Consider the following 14,808-nt stretch of genomic DNA (forward strand, 5'->3'; position numbering starts at 1 on the left):
TATGATTTGAGGCTGTTTTATTTAGCCTAATTCACAAGACAATACTATTTTCAATTATCAATTATTCTTAATTTTTTTCACTTTTTTGGAAAAACTGGCAGTCCATAGGTTAAGAAGGCGATGATAATTTGATATAAATCTACCCATCGCTGAGTTAGTCTTAATAAAGTATTTAGTAAGAATCAGTCATAACCTCCTGATATTTTTCAGCATTTTCAGAAAATAATACAATAATTTTAGTGCCCATACTTGTATTTCTTCCACATTTTCATTCATCTGTGTGATTGGGTACATCTTAGCTTTCCTTCTGGACCCAGGGAGGAATTAATGGTATTAATATTAAGTCTTACATTTGAATTATTTAATTATAGAGGTGAAGAATTTGTTTAGAAAGAAGATCCTGTCAAACATTCTTCCATCTTCTCTACCAATGTCTCAGAATCAATCCTTGATATTTATAATGTGTGGCAACAACTACACTACACGCTGTCCTGCGTCGTGTTCGTCACGGTAAGAAATGTAGTGATAAAAGGAGCGACGTCTGGAAAAGATAAAATCTTAATTTCAATTCCATTTAGGAGGAGGCAGATACCCTCCATGACGCGAGGGGGCGGTCTTCCGGACCGGTCTTGGTGATTTTACTTTTTCTTTGGTCGTTGGGGCTTCCGTTCCGTTGCGAGACAGGGCTTCGTTGCTGAGCACTTCTTTGGGCACGTTTACTCACGATCTTCGGTGTAATAAACAATTTAAGAAGGTATGTAGATGTTGACAAAAGCTCCCTGAACACAGAGTGAAAACACATTTTTTGTTGTGGTTATGAATCTGCATTTAGAAGCTGAAGAGCGATCAGATGTTGGTCATTAAGCAGTGCTAACAATAGCTAGAATGCTAAGTGATTAGAACAAGGGTCACAGTTGGGACTGGAACGACGCCCCCAACGATTTGTTTGGGTTTATTCAGATTGCGTTATTGTTTGTTGTTGCACGCAGCTACTACTCATGTCTTCGGACGCCCAGAAGAAACGGAAATCGAAGGTCCTCCGCAGTGAAGGAGGAACCCCGGAGATGAGGCGCGGCCGCGGAGAGGGAGACCATCAGGTACCGGGAGTTTATTTGTTTTTTGTTGTTTTTTGTTACTGATTTGTTTGAATCTTGAATGTTGGAGTCAGCCAGTCGTCCCTCGCTCGTCTCCAGTTAGTTCAGAACGCTGCAGCCCGCCTTCTAACTGGAGCACGTAAGAGGGAGCACATAACACCCGTTCTGGCGTCTCTCCACTGGCTGCCTGTGCATTTTAGAATTCGTTTTAAGATTCTTTTATTTGTTTTTAAATCTCTGAATGGTCTTGCCCCGCCCTACCTCTCTGAGCTGCTCCACCCCTACACCCCTGCTCGGTGCCTCCGGTCAGCTGATCAGCTTCTTCTGGAGGTACCGAGGTCCAAACGAAAGCTCAGAAGGGACAGGGCCTTTTCTGTTGCAGCCCCTCTGTTGTGGAATGAGCTCCACTGCCTGTCAGACAATCCTCCTCACTGTCCACTTTTAAAACTAATCTTAAAACCCACTTTTATTCCTTGGCTTTTAACCATGTTTGAGACTCTGTCCCTGGTTTTATTGTTGCCAATCTATTGTTTGTTTATTGTATTTCACTGTTTTTACTCTTTACTGTACTTTTTTATTTTACTCTTTTATTGGAAAGCACTTTGGCCTCAGCCACAACTGTTTTAAAGTGCTGTCTAAATAAAGCTGACTTGACTTGACTTATAAAACAAACAATCGAACAGCACAAACACAGCTATTAATACACAGCATCATAGGAGCCAGTAGGTGGTTAATTTAAAACTCATATCATCTGGACTTGACCACAAGTGTAGATGACTTGTTTCTATTCTTCTCACTACACAAAAACAAAGTTGGTTCTGATAGAACGACGAGTGACAGTAATGTGACACCTTTTTGTGTTTTTGGCAGGATGTGCGTGTGTACAGTGAGGAGGTGGAGCTGGACAGTAGAGACCCTGAGCAGGACTACATTCAGTACAAAGAATCATGTGAGAGTCTGACTGTTCTCATGAGTGAGATCCAGGAGCTTAAAGCCAGCGGAGCCAAGGAGGGGGTAAGAGTCGTACTGGCAACTTAAACACCAGATCTCATGTTTCTGCATAGCCTAATGATTGTCTATAACATTCCAGACTGGTTTAAGAGGTGAGTAGATATCTTCTCCACAACAATGAAGCTTCATAACTCTGTTCACAGAGCGAAGAGGTTGAGCAGAGACGTATGCAGGGTTGTATCCATGTCATGACTCTGAAGAAACTCAACCGTTTGGCTCACATGCGACTAAAGAAAGGCAGAGACCAGACACATGAGGTAACTCCTACACCACTCTCAACCCCATCTGATGCATTATAATAAACCCCAACATTGAGATGATTCCACCCTAATCTGTCAATTTGTAGAGAAAAACAAGTTCTGTTTGCCGCGTTCAGCAGAGTTCAGATGCAAATGTATCCTTGTGTCTGAAACTGATTCTTTGTGTGTGATGATATCAATGTGTTCAAATAAAATGTACACATTTTTTTATTTCACTTCATTTCATTTCATTTTATTAAGATCCCCATTACACACACACACACACACACACACGGAAGCTCGACGTGAGAAAACATTGAAAAACATAGCACATTTATCCACAGGGCTGCATTTTTTTTATTCTTTATTTATTTTCCATTTATGTATTTATTTTATGATATATTTCTTCTCCATCTCTCTTATGTCCACCAGGCAAAACAGAGAGTTGATGTGCTGCATCTGCAGTTACAAAACCTGCTGTATGAAGTGATGCATCTACAAAAGGAGATCAGCAAGTGTCTGGAGTTCAAGTGAGTTAAAAATGTTTCATTCATTTTTCATCATTCAGTTTAAAATTTTAAAAACCTCAATTGAATCAATTACTCATGGAAAAAAAAAAGTCTTATAAACAGTGATCATTATCACCCACTCTATTCTGTTTGTTCATAGTTAATTTTCATAATTCAGATAACTACACATAACTTCCTGTCTCAGGTCGAAGCATGAAGAAATAGACTTGGTGAGTGAGGAAGAATTTTATGAGGAAGCACCGGAGAACATCTCCAAGCCTCACCAGACAAAAAATGATCCCCACCAACTCACGCTGGCTCGGCTGGACTGGGAGCTCGAACAGAGGAAGAGGTACAACCTATGGTCACAGCATAGAAGGAGAATCGCATGTAGGGGTTTTGAGGGAATGTAAAGCAGTTAAAGTTGGTTTTTTTGTTGGTTACAGGCTGGCAGAGAAATACAAAGAGTCACAGGCCTCAAAGGAAACGATTCAGAAAAGCATTGAAGTGAAAAAGGAACATCTGACCAGCTTGCAGCCGGGATTGAACGCCATCATGCTGGTAGGATTTACTGAGTTTTTCTTCTAAAACCTCGGCTCAGTAGCTTTGACGGGGTTTAAAACTATGCACAGACATTACCCCAAAAAAGCTTGGACAATATGTAAAGTCTAAATACTGGCTGGAATGATTTGTTTTCTTAAAGTCTTTTTTTTTATTAAAAGTATTAAACATGTCAATGAGATGAAGAAAGTAATGAAAACATTACCATTTCATTTAAAATATCAACTTATATTGAATATCATAGTATTATTCATCCATCCAAAAGCTGGAATCAGGGCCGCTCCAGCTTCCTGTTCATCGATGAAGTTGTACAGAAACAATCCATTTGATTTCCATCAATCCGTTCATCTTCCACACTTACTTTGTCCACTTGATGTTAACCTCCTGGAGTCAATCCCAGCTGAGTCTGGGTCAAAAGCAGAGTACATTCCTTACAGGTTGCCAATCCATCAACTCCCCGTATGCAAACCCGCCTCTTTTTGCTCTTTCTTGGTCCACAGGCCTCTCTACCGGTGCAGGAGTACCTGTCTATGCCCTTTGAACAGACTCAAAAACAGACTGAAATTGCCCGCCATCTGCCTCCCCCTCTCTATGTTCTGTTCGTTCAGGCTAACGCGTATGGCCAGGCCTGTGGTGAGTACTCATTAACAACGTACTGTGAGAATATGTTGGGATACATATTACATGTCAGTTGTTTACTATTGTGCCAATTTCAGACAAGAACCTGAATGTCTCCATCAGTGGTGACGTGGATGAAGCTAAAGCTCTGTCCAAACCTCCGGATGATTCGCAGGGTATAAACACTTCTTGAACACCGGCCTTCACGCAGATTCATAACTCTATTGCAGTGTGTCTCACTGATGCACTTTGTATATTTGAAACTATAATGTGCTTTTCTTTTGTCCAGATGACGAGAGTGATTCAGATGCTGAAGAGGAGCAAGAAAAAACCGTGAGTGGCCTGGTGGTCTAAATCTTTGAATTGTGACATAATGCACTTCACACACAGTCCCTGAAGCCTCGGTAGTCTCACATAGTGGTTCATGTGGGTCCAAGAGCAGCAGCAGATATCGATCAACTTCTGTATCCGGAGTGGCCGTGTGGGGGTTCTGGGAAATATTTTCTAAGAATGGGAAGGTGACTGTAACCTGAGTCGACCTTGGACATATAAACTCAGCTCTAAACAGGTTTACATTGTCACTGTTGTGATGTTTCTCTTGGAGAAATGCGAATTCATGTTTTTTTCTGAAAATAAATTTGAGGTTTCATTGGAAGATAAGATAAACCGATATTAGTGCCCACGGGTTGAAAATTTCAGTGTCGCAGCAGCATAGTGGACAGTCAGGCACACAGAGATGCGTAAAACTGAGCAATATAAATAGAGGAGGGGGGCAACAAATGGGAGCAGCATAGAGAAAACACTTAAAAAATAAGAAATGCGTATAAAACGAATATACAAGTATTGCACATGGATAATTGAGTGTTTATTGCACATTAAAGGATGAGGAGCAGTGCTTATTATACCGTCTGACAGCAGGAAGGCACGACCTACGGTATCTCTCCTCACACAATTTGTGTGATTCATGTTGTATTAGACTACACTGTAGTATAATCTGCACGCCACAGCTCATGTGAAACATTTTTTCAATCTTTTACTGTCTCCAGATATTCTTTGACTCCACTTATTTGTACTTATAGAAAGCTGAACTACTGAAGATGCTGTATCACTGTGGCATTTCATCTTGTTTGTCGGATTTAATTGAGTATCACTCTATTGCTTGTTATTTGCTGTTTAACAGAAGAGAAGAAGACCAACCACGGGTGGTCAGCTGGATGACAAAAGGAAGGAGATGCTGAAAAGGCATCCTCTGTCCCTTTGCTTGGACCTGAAATGTAAAGGTATGAAGTTTGATATTTTTCCATGCTGAATACCTTGTAATCTGACCATGTGTAGGTTGTGCCTTGTAGTAACTCGATACCAGCCAAACACTGGGGGGGGGGGGGGGGGGTAAACATAACCTGCTCTGACATGACAGCGTTTGACCCTCATGTTCCCTCTGCTGGTGGTTAAAGGAACAGAGTGACAAATTATAGGGAGATCTGCATTGCAGGCGTAACTCTACCTCACGGAGGAGGGGAGGAGGAGAGTGGAGGGAGAAGGGTAAGGGAGTCTTTCGCAGCATTGTAGGTCTGCAGCACGTACATTATATTGTAAGCATTTTTTCTCATCACCAGTCTTTCTTTGACTTCATTTCTTGCGCCTCCCATCTCCCCCAGTCACTCCTGCCTAATGCAGCATTTCGTTTAGTGCAGCAGAAGCAAAAAGTGGACAGTGTAGGTGTGAGTGAGTGACAGCGTGTCACAGAGTTCACTGTGTCTGCAGCAAGTAGGGCGTGAAAGATGACCATCAGCAGAGTATGTGTCCCCTGGGTGCTGCTCTCTGCCTTTGTGACCACTCCCTGCTATTACTGCCAGATACATTACGGTGCAAAGTAAACTCAGGGGGCACCACTGAGAGGATTAATGAAAAGAGCAGATTGTTGAGTTATGATAGCAGCAGATTCATTTATTTCCCACGTGTTGTTTCCACAGATGGCAGCGTCTTACACCTCTTCTTCTATTACTTGATGAATCTGAACATTATGACGGTCAAGACTAAGGTCTCCACCTCCACAGACCTCAGCACCGCCATCAGTGCAGGGTATGTCCGTAAAGAAGCATTCTCATTGTCCTGAAGTTGAGAATGAGTAATCATGTTTTCCTTGTCAGGGACCTGCTGAAGGCGGACACTCTCGTCAGCTGCCTCTACACCGGCGACCACGGAGGAGAAACACCCAATCCAGCTAATCGCTACCAGTTTGATAAAGTGGGGTAAGAATGTCATGTTACTAAAGTGTGGGAAGGAGTGTACTTGAGAGCAAAATGTAATTTAAGCTTGTATTGAAGGATTGTTACCTTTGCGGACTACGTGGAGGAGCTTGGTCATCCCTACATGTGGGTTCAGAATCTTGGAGGACTTCATTTTCCCAGTGACGCTTCAGAGGTGAAGGTTAGAATTAAATATTATCTCCACTCATGCTGTTCCTTTGTCTCACGGTTTCATAACGATTCTGTTGATGTGTTTCCAGGGTGTGCGCGTGGGCAGCTCCCTGAGCGCCAGTCACATGGAGAACACCATGAAGTTACTGAGGGGTCGAGTCCAGTCTCGTCTGGCGCTCCACAGACAGTTTCCCTCTTTGGGTAATTTTTTATTTATTTTTTTATTCCTTTTCCTTTACAACGTTGTACATTATTACTCCTCATGAACTGATTGAATTATGACTTGAGCTTTTTCTGCTCCTCCCCTCAGAGCACAGCATCATCCCTGTATCCAGCGAGTGTCAGCATCTCTTTCCTGCCAAGATCCTCTCCCGGTTAGCGCGCTGGATCACCATCAGTCACCAGGAGTACATGGTATAGCAAACATAATCATCTCGGAACAAGGACTCATTTTCAGATTATTGAAATCCCATGAAATCAAAGTAGGAGACATTTATAATCGCTCACATTTTTGTCTTCTTTCCCAGCATCTCCCATATACACGTCAGGTGACCGATGCCGGACTGGCAAAAGAGACCGATCTGTACTTCATGGCAGTGGTTGAAAGAGGAACAGGTAAATCCAATCACAAGTGACTAAAGTCTTTATCTGGGTGAACTTCTCTGAATAACGGCCCTTCTCATTCTCAGCTCGCCTCCATGCTGCAGTGGTGCTCAGTCCTCGTTATCCAGAGATCTCTCCTCTTTTCTCCCTCTCTCTGAGCTGGAAGGGAGAGCGCAGCGGACGCACTGACGACAACCTCCGCGTAAGAAATCTTCAGCAGTGGTCGTCTATATTTAAAATGCAGCGGTGCCTTGTGGCCGCTCTACTTGGTGGCTGTTTGATTTCTTATGCTGTAACTGGTGTTTTACACGCCTAGGCCATGGAGAGTGAAGTCAACGTGTTCAAAAGTGAGCTGCAGGGACCTCGTCCGGGACACCAGCTCCTCACCAATCAAATGGCACGTCTCTGCGTCTGCCTGGATGTGTATCTGGAGACTGAAGGACAAGACGATGGTGTTGAAGGGCCGAGAGAGTTTCCCCGCGAAAAGATGTGTTTGCGCACTGTCAGGTATGAATACACCAAAAAGCTTGGTGATCCATTCTGATTTCTGTTGTTCAAAAAGACACTGAATTGACTTGTGTCTGACTTCTTTTGTCTTGTTTTGTTTTATGGCAGGGGTCCAAATCGCCTGAAGCCCTTCAAGTACAACCATCCGCAGGGTTTCTTCAGTCATCGTTGAAGTTTTTATATCAAGCTTCCATTTGTAGTTTCCAGCTGTAAACCCTACATGGTATCGTTTTTAAGTCTTTGCATTAGTGGGTCAATAAAAGAACACTGTTTTTTTTTTTTTTGATGGATTGTGTATCTGGTTTTCTTTTCCATTATTATTAATTAGGGTATTGTGCAGGGTTCGCCTCTGACCTCTTCTTTATGATTCTGGATTCACTGATGGGAGGAAAAAAAACTGATTCTCATTTGGAATACTGATAAATCCACCAAGGATCTCTCTCTATGTTAACGGTGAGAGTCTCACTCTCCTGTTTTCTTCACACTGCAGTATAAATCCATTAGGATGTGATCGTGGTTAAATTGTTCTTTAGGCCATTGACGAAGAAGGAATGTCATTCTTTAATCAAAAGTCTAAACATTAATTGGTGTGAGAATACACAGGAAGGTAATCTGTTACCAGGTAGAGTTTACACAATACGAGGAAATTCTTCTGCTGGTTTGGTGCATGCAGTAAATTTAGAGGAAAAGCAAGAGACAAGAACAAAAGTGCAAAAGATAGCAGAAGGGTTGAGTGTGTGTGAATTAAGTGTCAAGGAAATGAGCAAAGCAACAATAGAATTATGGGGGTCAAGGGTATTATCCATATACAGTATGTTACAGTGACGATACGCTGGTGTTTCTAAAAAGTCAAGCATTCCAAACTGATGTGAAGGTGAAACGCCCAAAAATAACTCAAACCCAAAATACAACAGCGACGTTAATGGAATGTTACCCTTAAAAAGATTGTTTACCATCATGTTGGACATCGGATGACCTGTCCGCTGTCGCCCAACCTTTTTGCTGTCTGTAAGCATGGGTAGGCTCCAGCTGCACACGACACCAATGCACCAGGTATAACAATCATGAATAAACTTATAAAAACGTATCAATGGTGCTTCAAATACTTGTCCTGAAGTGTCCAACCAAAATATATAATGGAGTATGGGGGTGTTTGCACTTAGAGCTAATGTAGGTTCAGTAATTACCTTTTGTTTTTTTTGTTTTTTTAATGCACCAAGAAAAGGTCATCAAAACTAAGACAGTAAATAAGGCTTGAAAAAAATAATCAGTTGGAACACCAATATGTTGTATTGTGTTCTTGAGCTGCCTATCACAATACGCCATCTATCAAAATGCAGATATTGAATTAAAGGGGCCTGATGCAAATGATTCACCTGAAGCCATGCCAGCTGAGAAAACCTCCCAATGTCGGCCAAGTCTTGTCCAACTGCAGTATTTTATGCATGAAAGAGCAAAGGCTCCTTGAAGGCATTAATTCAGTAGTTATGTGCTTTTCAATAGAGGTGAATTGGTAAGATAGATTACTTTTGGCACGAGATGCTGAAATCAATAAACCCTGTGACAAATTTAGCTTCCTGCTATGTGGCGAATCTAATAATAGCCCCAACGAAGCAAAAACGGATCCGAGGATTTGTTCACTGTTATCAAGGTTGAATACATTTAATGTAAATCATGTTTTGTTTTTGTTTTGTTTTTTTACATCAATCATGATTGAACTGAACTGCCATGTCAGTGATCATGGTTTTAACTGAGAAGTGTTACTGGAATGTGAATCTGAGGTCTCATTGTCATTCTGTTTGCAATGAGGCTGAACTGGAGAATAGAGTGTAATCTATGTGAATGAGCAATGCTGCTCTTGATTTATACATGAAGGTGGTCCGTGGGATGAGAGCAGGGTGCGGTGGCTGATGAGGGAGGGTACAGCTCCCCCTCTCCTCAGCCGCAATGCAGTGCAGTAACTCGCAGCATTTTACCTTTCGGCCTCACAGCTCCTATGATTGTTCTCGACACTGAACAGATCTTCTCATACGGGGAAACACGTTGTTGATTTTTGGAAGGGAGGGTGTGTGTCTGTGAACATATTAAGAGAAACCTCCACAAAGCCTTTGGTTGTTTAATTTTTCCATTCTTTATTCACTGTTTCATATTGCATATTCTCAGCAGTTTATACATAGCACGGTCATCATTGTCACTTGCGCTGCAGACTAAATGAGTGAGACTGCAGCTCACCTGTCAGAAGCTGCATTAAGGTGCACAACAAGCAGAATTCAAGTCCTTCTTAGTGATGTAGCTATAAATATAATATAGACATTTGTATCTCTTGAACTATACATTTTTTTATAGGCTATATCTGTCACTATCTTTAGCTTGACATTATTAATGACATCACTGCCCTTAAAGGCTTCAGGAGGAACAGCAGGAAGCCGCCATCAACATCAGCGGGATTCAGTTTAAATGCACTTGCTATTAATTGAGGGCAGTTGTCACATTCAGATAAAGAGATTAGAGCATTCTGCATTCACTACAGTCGCACATCAAAGCGTCAGGGGTGTGTAATGGCCATACTTGAGGAGCAGGGGGTTATTTGCTACAGAAATCTCTATTGCTTACATACTGTTACCTGCTTTGCTTTGGACGTTAAATTACCCAACAGAACAGAAGGTTACATTCAGCGCCATTCTCCTGCTCCTTATACCCTCATTATACCTTTTTTTAACCTCCCTCCATCACAGGTCTTTGGCATCTCCTCCTCCTCCTCTTCCTCTCCTCTGAATCAGAGGATTTCAGGCTTACTTCTTGACCTTCTCGTCCTTTATTTCCTTGGACTCAGTGCCAGAAGATTTCTCGGCTTTCTCCATCTTTGCTCCCTCCTTCACATCTTTACTTTCTTCCTTGCTGGCCTCCTTTTTCTCCTCAGGCTTCTTCTCCTCTTTCTTGCTGTCTTTTTTCTCAGGCTGAGGTGCAGGCTTCTCCTCTGGCTTCTTCTCCTCCTTCTTCGCATCTTTTTTCTCTGACTCTGCTTTAGCTGCCACTTTTGGCTCAGACTCGGCCTTGTCTGATTTTGGAGCAGAGGGTTTCTCCTCCTTGGCTGGGGGAGCACTCTCTTTGGGATCAGTCTTGGGGGCTGGTTTGTCCTCGGCGGGTTTGCTGGGTGGTGCAGGTTTTGAAGACTCATCCTTTTTAGGTGCTTCGTCTGCTTTGCCCTCTTTCTTTGAGTCAGCTTTGTCTACCTTCTCTGGTTCTTTCTCCTTTGGCTCCTGCTTCTTCTCCTCCTTCACTGGCTGCTCTTTCTCCTTCTTTTCATCCTTAGTAGATGGAGACTTGTCTTTTGTCTCCTCTTTGGGGGTGTCTTTGGCATCAAGCGGCTTGGCCTTCTCTTTCTCTGGAGACTTGGATTCAGGGGTCTTGGGAGGAGGGGATTTGGGTTCGGGGGACTTGTTGGCTGAGGACTTGGACACAGGTGACTTGGGCTCGTCTCCTGCAGGAGATTTAGCAGGCGATTTGGGCATCGGGGACTTGGACTCGTCTCCTGCAGGAGATTTAGCAGGTGATTTGGGCATCGGGGACTTGGACTCGTCTCCTGCAGGAGATTTAGCAGGTGATTTGGGCATCGGGGACTTGGCCGCTGGTGATTTGGATTCTGGTGATTTAGATTCTGGTGAGTTGACAGCAAGAGATTGGGGTTGAGGAGATTTTGAAGGAGACTTCTCACCATCCTCCTCCTTTCCTTTTGCTTCTCCATCTTTGTCCTCTTCTTCCTCTTCCTCCTCTTTTTCATCCCCTTCTCCTTCCTTTTCCTCTTCCTCCCCACCTTCCCCTTCCTCCTCTTTGTTTTCATTGCCTTCTTCGTCTTCTTCTTCTCCCTCCTCTTCTTCTTTCTTTTGCTCCTCTTCCTCGTCATCTGCATCCTCCGTCACCTCGGTCACCTGAGTCTCATCTGTTTGTTCCTCCACGATAACGGTGTCTGAAATCTCATCTCCTTTCATTTTCAAGTGAGCAGAGATCCTGCCCTCCAGGTAGGAGTATGGACCTCCACCTGATGTGAAGCGGTTCTCCTCACCCTCCAGCAATTTTCTGTTTTGAAGAAAAGACACACAGATATCCGGAATTTGGTAAAACCAATGTATCAGTAGAATTGTGAATATTTTCAAACGGTGACCAACCTATATGCAGCAATTTCAATATCAAGGGCCATTTTGACATTCAGCAGCTCCTGGTAGTCTCTTAGTTGGCTGGCCATCTCCCACTTTGTGGTTTTCAACTCGTTGTCCAACTGATTGATAGTTTCCTGCAGGATTAACACACATAGCCATGACACATTTCATGCTCACTGAAGAAAATAGTGCAACAAACATGCATTTCTGTTTTTGTTCTATGAGAGTCCAAATGTCCTGCCTGTAGTGAGCTGAGGTCATCGTGATGCCGGTCTTCACTCTCTACACGCTGCCTCTCCAGTGACTCCTTGGTTCCTCGAAGGGTCTCCAGCTCAATAGAGCGGCTCTGGAGCTGACGCCGGTATTCGGCGATCTCCTCCTGGGTGCCGCGGATCGCATCCTGGTTAGACCTTGCAGCTTCGGAAAGGCGGTCCACACGCACTACAGAACAAAAACATATCACCCTTAGGAAGTCAATTTTAATGTAAGGCCTTTGGCTATGTCATATCCATCTGGCCTGAGATCCATGGATGAATGATAAGAAGGAAAGATCCATAAGAAAGAATTTGACCTTTTTTTATTTATAGAAGAGGACATTTGACCAGTGTTGCCCCAGAGAGCAGTGTCACTGTGCACTGGGTGCCTGAGTAACCTTCACACTGTCCATCTGTCAGTCAGTGGTCTGACTCAGCTTCCTCCCTCCTGCAAGCATGAATGAGCCTCTGCTGCAGTCAGCTGGACACCACACACACTGAGAAGGTCATTCTGCCTGCTCTCTTCAATGGCAAGATCAAGTCCTCATATAAATATCCTGTAAGGGTTGATGGATAAGCAATTATATGTGCCACATCTCATAAAACTACTGTGGAGTTGCAACAAACTCTTCTGGGCCTTTACAGTTATTTGTGTCATTTATAGCCCTGCTTGAGTCAATCTCCACCTAAACACCAAATACCTTGGTTAGATTTATTCATATCTGTCCCGAAAGGATGAATGGGTGAACTTGGACTGATGGGTGGAGCATTGGCTTGTCTGTCTGGTCTGCTTGCAGCACTGTGACCTTGAAAAACCTCGATCTACTGTGTTTGCGGGGGTTGTAGGTGCACAACAAGCAAACAAACCCCTGTAGTGATCGTGGTGGGGGAAAAAAACAAGAACACACCCACTGTCACTCATGATGAGAGTGCAAATTATTCACAGCGTGTGTCGTCTCACGTCTTGACAGTAAAAAGAATCATCCAGCGGCAGCGAACTGGACTGAAATTCAGGCTATTAAAGTTTGATCTTCACGTTTTTTTCTAATGATTGTAGGCTATACGTCTCCGTTTGGTTCCTATTTATTGGTCCAACTATATTTCTCAATTTCGGTCAAGTGTATGATCCAGCAGGCTGGAAGAAAGACAGTGTGGTTTAGTAATCTCAAACAAAATCTGAAATATGTTATCAAACATGATATTTATAATTATGACGTTTTATATTATCTAAAAAAAAAAAACTACGTTTGCAACCCTGTGTTAAGACATTGGAAGGCACAGCTCGATCATTGCCCAAGTCCGGAAAAGATGCGCCTCCATTGCAGCATCATTAACCAAATTTTGGAAAACCATATTTTTTTTTTTTGCCTTTAACTAGTTTTTTTTTAATGCTCACTCTTGATCAAACTTACCTTTGAACCACTCCTCGGCGTGCGATGAGCTCTGAGACGCGTGAGTGTCCAACTGCGCTCGAATCTCGCGCAGTGCGCTGGTGACGTCCGCCTTGGGCATGTCCCGCAGGTCGAAGCTCACCTGGGCGCTGTGGATCTGCACCAGAAGGTCCGCCACTTCTTCCTCGTGGTTCTTCCTCAGGAAGTCAGCCTCCTCCTCCAGGGCGCTGAGCTTCTTGTCCAGCTCGAGGCGCGCCAGCCGGCACTCCTCCACGTACTTCTTCATGGTCCGGGCTGCAGCATCCAGCTCCTCCCGGTTTCGCGCCTCATCCTCCAGTCGGACCCTCAGGTGCTGGATGTCCTCCTCCAGGTGCTCGTGCTCCAGAGCCGCACGGGCTTTCTCCCCGGTCAGCTGCTGCAGTAGACCCCGCAGGTCACCCAGCTCTCGCTCGTAGTGATCCCCGGCGGAGGTGCGTCCCGCCTGGCTTTGTCGCAGCGCCTCCGCCTCCGCCTCCAGGTTGCGGTTGTGCATCTCCAGATTCCGCACCTTGTCGATGTAGCCGGCGAACCGGTCATTCAGAGCTTGCAGGATCTCCTTCTCGCTCCTCCGCACCATGTCCCCGCTGAGCGTGTCCAGGCTGTCCACGGAGGGCGGCTGGCTGTAGGTGGGGCGGCGGCGCTGGGAGTGGAACCCGCTGGAGGACGCGGAGGCGGGCCGAGCCTTGCGGTACGAGCTCGGGCCCAAGAAGTGGTGCTCGACAGTGAAACTCATGTTGGCCGGGCCAGGGGAGAACTGACTGCAGTGGGAGGGAGAGCATCGGGTTTATATACAGGAGGCAGGGAAAACTCACGAGTCAGCAGCAGGACACACTTTTTTTTTTTTAAAGGGACATCTTTTCCTCAGAAAGCTCCAGGCTGCTCAGCAGCAGCTTTATTATAGCTGATCACTGTGATAGTTAGATGACTTACATTTAAATGTAATACATTTGAGTTTCTCAAACAACACACGACTGTTATTTTTGCAGTATTGCCTAACCCATCAGCTCTCCTGTTTTGATGTGTTCTGTAAAAGTATTGATTGCTCGTGAAATGAATAATGACAACACTATTGCACATCAATAATTTATGTCAGTAATTTTATTTCAATATTTCAAAATGTGTATACATTGTGTATCCACTGACGTGAGATGTGAGGTGACTGTGTGGATGTTTGTTCTGCTGATGCTTTAGGTGGCTTCACTGCTGCAGTGTGAGTTTGCAGATCCATGCCATCCCACCTGGGAGCAGCTCCACTGCTGGGCCATTGACTCTTTTATACTACTACACACAAAACCACAAAGTTCATCACACATTGTCAAACAGCATCAGTTCTTATCTCCTATATTCACATTTTTGTTATGCTCAAAAGAACGAATTTCCAAATGGGCAGTTGTGGTTGCCAACC

At 43.9% G+C, this 14,808-nt stretch overlaps 2 protein-coding genes across 3 annotated transcripts; one reads left to right on the forward strand and one right to left on the reverse strand.

Moving 5' to 3' along the window:
* Nucleotides 1-646: 646 nt before the first annotated feature.
* On the forward strand, nucleotides 647-8,647 carry thoc5 (THO complex 5). Of its 2 annotated transcripts, none has more exons than XM_080466827.1 (20): nucleotides 647-754; nucleotides 990-1,097; nucleotides 1,965-2,108; nucleotides 2,249-2,362; nucleotides 2,777-2,874; nucleotides 3,059-3,205; nucleotides 3,300-3,414; nucleotides 3,915-4,047; nucleotides 4,131-4,208; nucleotides 4,322-4,365; nucleotides 5,213-5,312; nucleotides 6,006-6,114; nucleotides 6,183-6,284; nucleotides 6,360-6,462; nucleotides 6,542-6,653; nucleotides 6,763-6,866; nucleotides 6,980-7,067; nucleotides 7,142-7,257; nucleotides 7,372-7,562; nucleotides 7,671-8,647. In XM_080466827.1, the coding sequence occupies exons 2-20, from the start codon at nucleotides 999-1,001 to the stop codon at nucleotides 7,732-7,734; spliced, it is 2,061 nt and encodes a 686-aa protein (XP_080322953.1). In that variant the 5' UTR covers nucleotides 647-754; nucleotides 990-998; the 3' UTR covers nucleotides 7,735-8,647. The 2 variants fall into 2 exon arrangements, with proteins under 2 accessions (XP_080322953.1, XP_080322954.1); XM_080466828.1 differs by having other exon boundaries at nucleotides 6,360-6,456; nucleotides 7,671-8,236.
* Nucleotides 8,648-9,687: 1,040 nt separating this feature from the next.
* Nucleotides 9,688-14,159, reverse strand: LOC308111547 (uncharacterized protein). The gene is made up of 4 exons (XM_080466506.1): nucleotides 13,386-14,159; nucleotides 11,961-12,160; nucleotides 11,729-11,853; nucleotides 9,688-11,639 (listed from the first exon to the last, which is right to left on the reverse strand). The coding sequence occupies exons 1-4, from the start codon at nucleotides 14,134-14,136 to the stop codon at nucleotides 10,355-10,357; spliced, it is 2,361 nt and encodes a 786-aa protein (XP_080322632.1). The 5' UTR covers nucleotides 14,137-14,159; the 3' UTR covers nucleotides 9,688-10,354.
* Between the last annotated feature and the right edge of the window lie 649 nt (nucleotides 14,160-14,808).

Source organism: Lipophrys pholis, assembly GCF_963383615.2.
Source record: "Lipophrys pholis genome assembly, chromosome: 7".
In the NCBI taxonomy this organism is placed as follows: domain Eukaryota; kingdom Metazoa; phylum Chordata; class Actinopteri; order Blenniiformes; family Blenniidae; genus Lipophrys; species Lipophrys pholis.

Bases quoted from the DNA above. Each gene is read 5' to 3' on its own strand.
- thoc5 (XM_080466827.1), top strand. From the start codon at position 999: ATGTCTTCGGACGCCCAGAAGAAACGGAAATCGAAGGTCCTCCGCAGT. The intron at 1,098-1,964 runs GTACCGGGAGTT...TGTTTTTGGCAG, and splicing joins GCGGAGAGGGAGACCATCAG to GATGTGCGTGTGTACAGTGA. The intron at 4,366-5,212 runs GTGAGTGGCCTG...GCTGTTTAACAG, and splicing joins AAGAGGAGCAAGAAAAAACC to AAGAGAAGAAGACCAACCAC.
- LOC308111547 (XM_080466506.1), bottom strand. From the start codon at position 14,136: ATGAGTTTCACTGTCGAGCACCACTTCTTGGGCCCGAGCTCGTACCGC. The intron at 12,161-13,385 runs GTAAGTTTGATC...TTTGTTCTGTAG, and splicing joins CGCCGAGGAGTGGTTCAAAG to TGCGTGTGGACCGCCTTTCC. The intron at 11,640-11,728 runs GTTGGTCACCGT...TCTTCAAAACAG, and splicing joins ATTGAAATTGCTGCATATAG to AAAATTGCTGGAGGGTGAGG.